The sequence below is a fragment of the Pseudoliparis swirei genome, chromosome 13, assembly GCF_029220125.1.
Source record: "Pseudoliparis swirei isolate HS2019 ecotype Mariana Trench chromosome 13, NWPU_hadal_v1, whole genome shotgun sequence".
Lineage (NCBI taxonomy): Eukaryota > Metazoa > Chordata > Actinopteri > Perciformes > Liparidae > Pseudoliparis > Pseudoliparis swirei.
In genome coordinates, this window is record NC_079400.1 from 22,114,621 (window position 1) to 22,117,120 (window position 2,500).

The 2,500-nt window shown below is 54.0% G+C and overlaps 1 protein-coding gene across 2 annotated transcripts in view; it reads left to right on the forward strand.

Annotated features, from left to right (window-relative positions):
- The window catches only part of asah2 (N-acylsphingosine amidohydrolase 2), a 46,660-nt gene that overhangs the window by 37,320 nt on the left and 6,840 nt on the right, over positions 1-2,500 (forward strand). Inside the window, exons 11-12 of one of the 2 annotated variants that reach the window (XM_056429678.1) lie at positions 1,031-1,130; positions 2,403-2,500. The exon at positions 2,403-2,500 is cut by the window's right edge and continues 18 nt beyond it. In XM_056429678.1, the coding sequence (XP_056285653.1) occupies positions 1,031-1,130; positions 2,403-2,500 (198 nt within the window). The remainder of the gene's footprint in view (positions 1-1,030; positions 1,131-2,402) is intronic. The other variant, XM_056429679.1, reaches the window with a different exon arrangement.

The following is a 2,500-nucleotide window of genomic DNA, read 5'->3' on the forward strand; positions in this document are numbered from 1 at the left end:
TGAGCAGCACACACACACACACAGTGAGCAGCACACACACACACACAGTGAGCAGCACGCACACACAGTGAGCAGCACACACACACACAGTGAGCAGCACACGCACACACACAGTGAGCAGCACACACACGCACACAGTGAGCAGCACACACACACACAGTGAGCAGCACACACACACACAGTGAGCAGCACACACATACACAGTGAGCAGCACACACATACACACGCACACACACACGCACACACACACGCACACACACACACACACACAGTGAGCAGCACACACACACACACACACAGTGAGCAGCACACGCACACACACAGTGAGCAGCACACGCACACACACACACACACACACACACGCAGTGAGCAGCACACGCACACACACACACACACACAGTGAGCAGCACACGCACACACACACACAGTGAGCAGCACACACACACACACAGTGAGCAGCACGCACACACACACACAGTGAGCAGCACACGCACACACACACACAGTGAGCAGCACACGCACACACACACACACACACACGCAGTGAGCAGCACACGCACACACACACACACACAGTGAGCAGCACACGCACACACACACACACAGTGAGCAGCACACGCACACACACACACACACACACAGTGAGCAGCACACGCACACACACACACAGTGAGCAGCACACGCACACACACACACAGTGAGCAGCACACACACACACACACAGTGAGCAGCACACACACACACACACACAGTGAGCAGCACGCACACACACACACAATTATATATATTTGTGTGTATCTGCCCACAGACATTGACTCTCTTGACTGGTTGATTGATTGATTATTGATTGGTTGGTTGATTATTGATTGGTTGGTTGATTATTGATTGGATGGTTGATTGGTTATTGATTGGTTGGTTGATTATTGATTGGATGGTTGATTATTGATTGATTGGTTGATTGATTGGTTGGTTGATTATTGATTGGTTATTGATTGGTTGGTTGATTATTGATTGGTTGATTATTGATTAGTCGGTTGATGTGTCTCAGGTCAGGACGTGTAAACCAGCTCTGGGTCACAGCTTTGCTGCAGGAACAACAGATGGAGGAGGAGAACTGAACTTCACTCAAGGTGGTCCTCCTGTGGTCCTCCCGTGGTCCTCCTGTAGTTCTCCTGTGGTCCTCCTGTAGTCCTCCTGTGGTCCTCCTGTGGTCCTCCTGTAGTCCTCCTGTGGTCCTCCTGTAGTCCTCCTGTGGTCCTCCTGTGGTCCTCCTGTGGTCCTCCTGTAGTTCTCCTGTGGTCCTCCTGTGGTCCTCCTGTGGTCCTCCTGTAGTCCTCCTGTGGTCCTCCTGTGGTCCTCCTGTAGTCCTCCTTTGGTTCTCCTGTAGTCCTCCTGTGGTTCTCCTGTAGTCCTCCTGTGGTCCTCCTGTCGTCCTCCTGTAGTCCTCCTTTGGTTCTCCTGTGGTTCTCCTGTGGTTCTCCTGTGGTCCTCCTGTAGTCCTCCTTTGGTTCTCCTTTGGTCCTCCTGTAGTCCTCCTTTGGTTCTCCTGTAGTCCTCCTGTAGTCCTCCTGTAGTCCTCCTTTGGTTCTCCTGTGGTCCTCCTGTAGTCCTCCTTTGGTTCTCCTGTAGTCCTCCTGTGGTCCTCCTTTGGTTCTCCTGTAGTCCTCCTTTGGTTCTCCTTTGGTCCTCCTGTAGTCCTCCTTTGGTCCTCCTGTGGTCCTCCTGTGGTCCTCCTGTAGTCCTCCTGTGGTCCTCCTGTGGTCCTCCCAGTCCCTCCTTGGGTCCTCCTGTGGTCCTCCTCCTGTGGTCCTCCTGTCCTCCTGTAGTCCTCCTGTAGTCCTCCTTTGGTCCTCCTGTGGTCCTCCTGTAGTTCTCCTGTGGTCCTCCTGTGGTCCTCCTGTAGTCCTCCTGTGGTCCTCCTGTAGTCCTCCTGTGGTCCTCCTGTGGTCCTCCTTTGGTCCTCCTGTAGTCCTCCTGTGGTTCTCCTTTGGTCCTCCTGTAGTCCTCCTTTGGTTCTCCTGTAGTCCTCCTGTAGTCCTCCTTTGGTTCTCCTGTGGTCCTCCCAGTCCTCCTTGGTTCTCCTGTGGTCCTCCTGTGTCCCTCCTTTGGTCCTCCTGTAGTCCTCCTTTGGTTCTCCTGTAGTCCTCCTGTGGTCCTCCTTTGGGTCCTCCTGTAGTCCTCCTTTGGTTCTCCTGTAGTCCTCCTGTGGTCCTCCTTTGGTTCTCCTTTGGTTCTCCTGTAGTCCTCCTGTGGTTCTCCTGTAGTCCTCCTGTGGTCCTCCTGTAGTCCTCCTGTAGTCCTCCTTTGGTCCTCCTGTGGTTCTCCTGTGGTACTGTGGTTCCACTGTGGTTCCCCTGTCTCCTGTGGTTCTGTGGTTGTGGGTTTGAATCCCTGACCCCCAGGTGCAGTGGAGGGCGACCCCTTCTGGGACGGGATCAGAGACGTCCTCCTGGGCGAGCCGTCCAATCAGACGACGGCGTGTCATCAGCCCAAACCCATC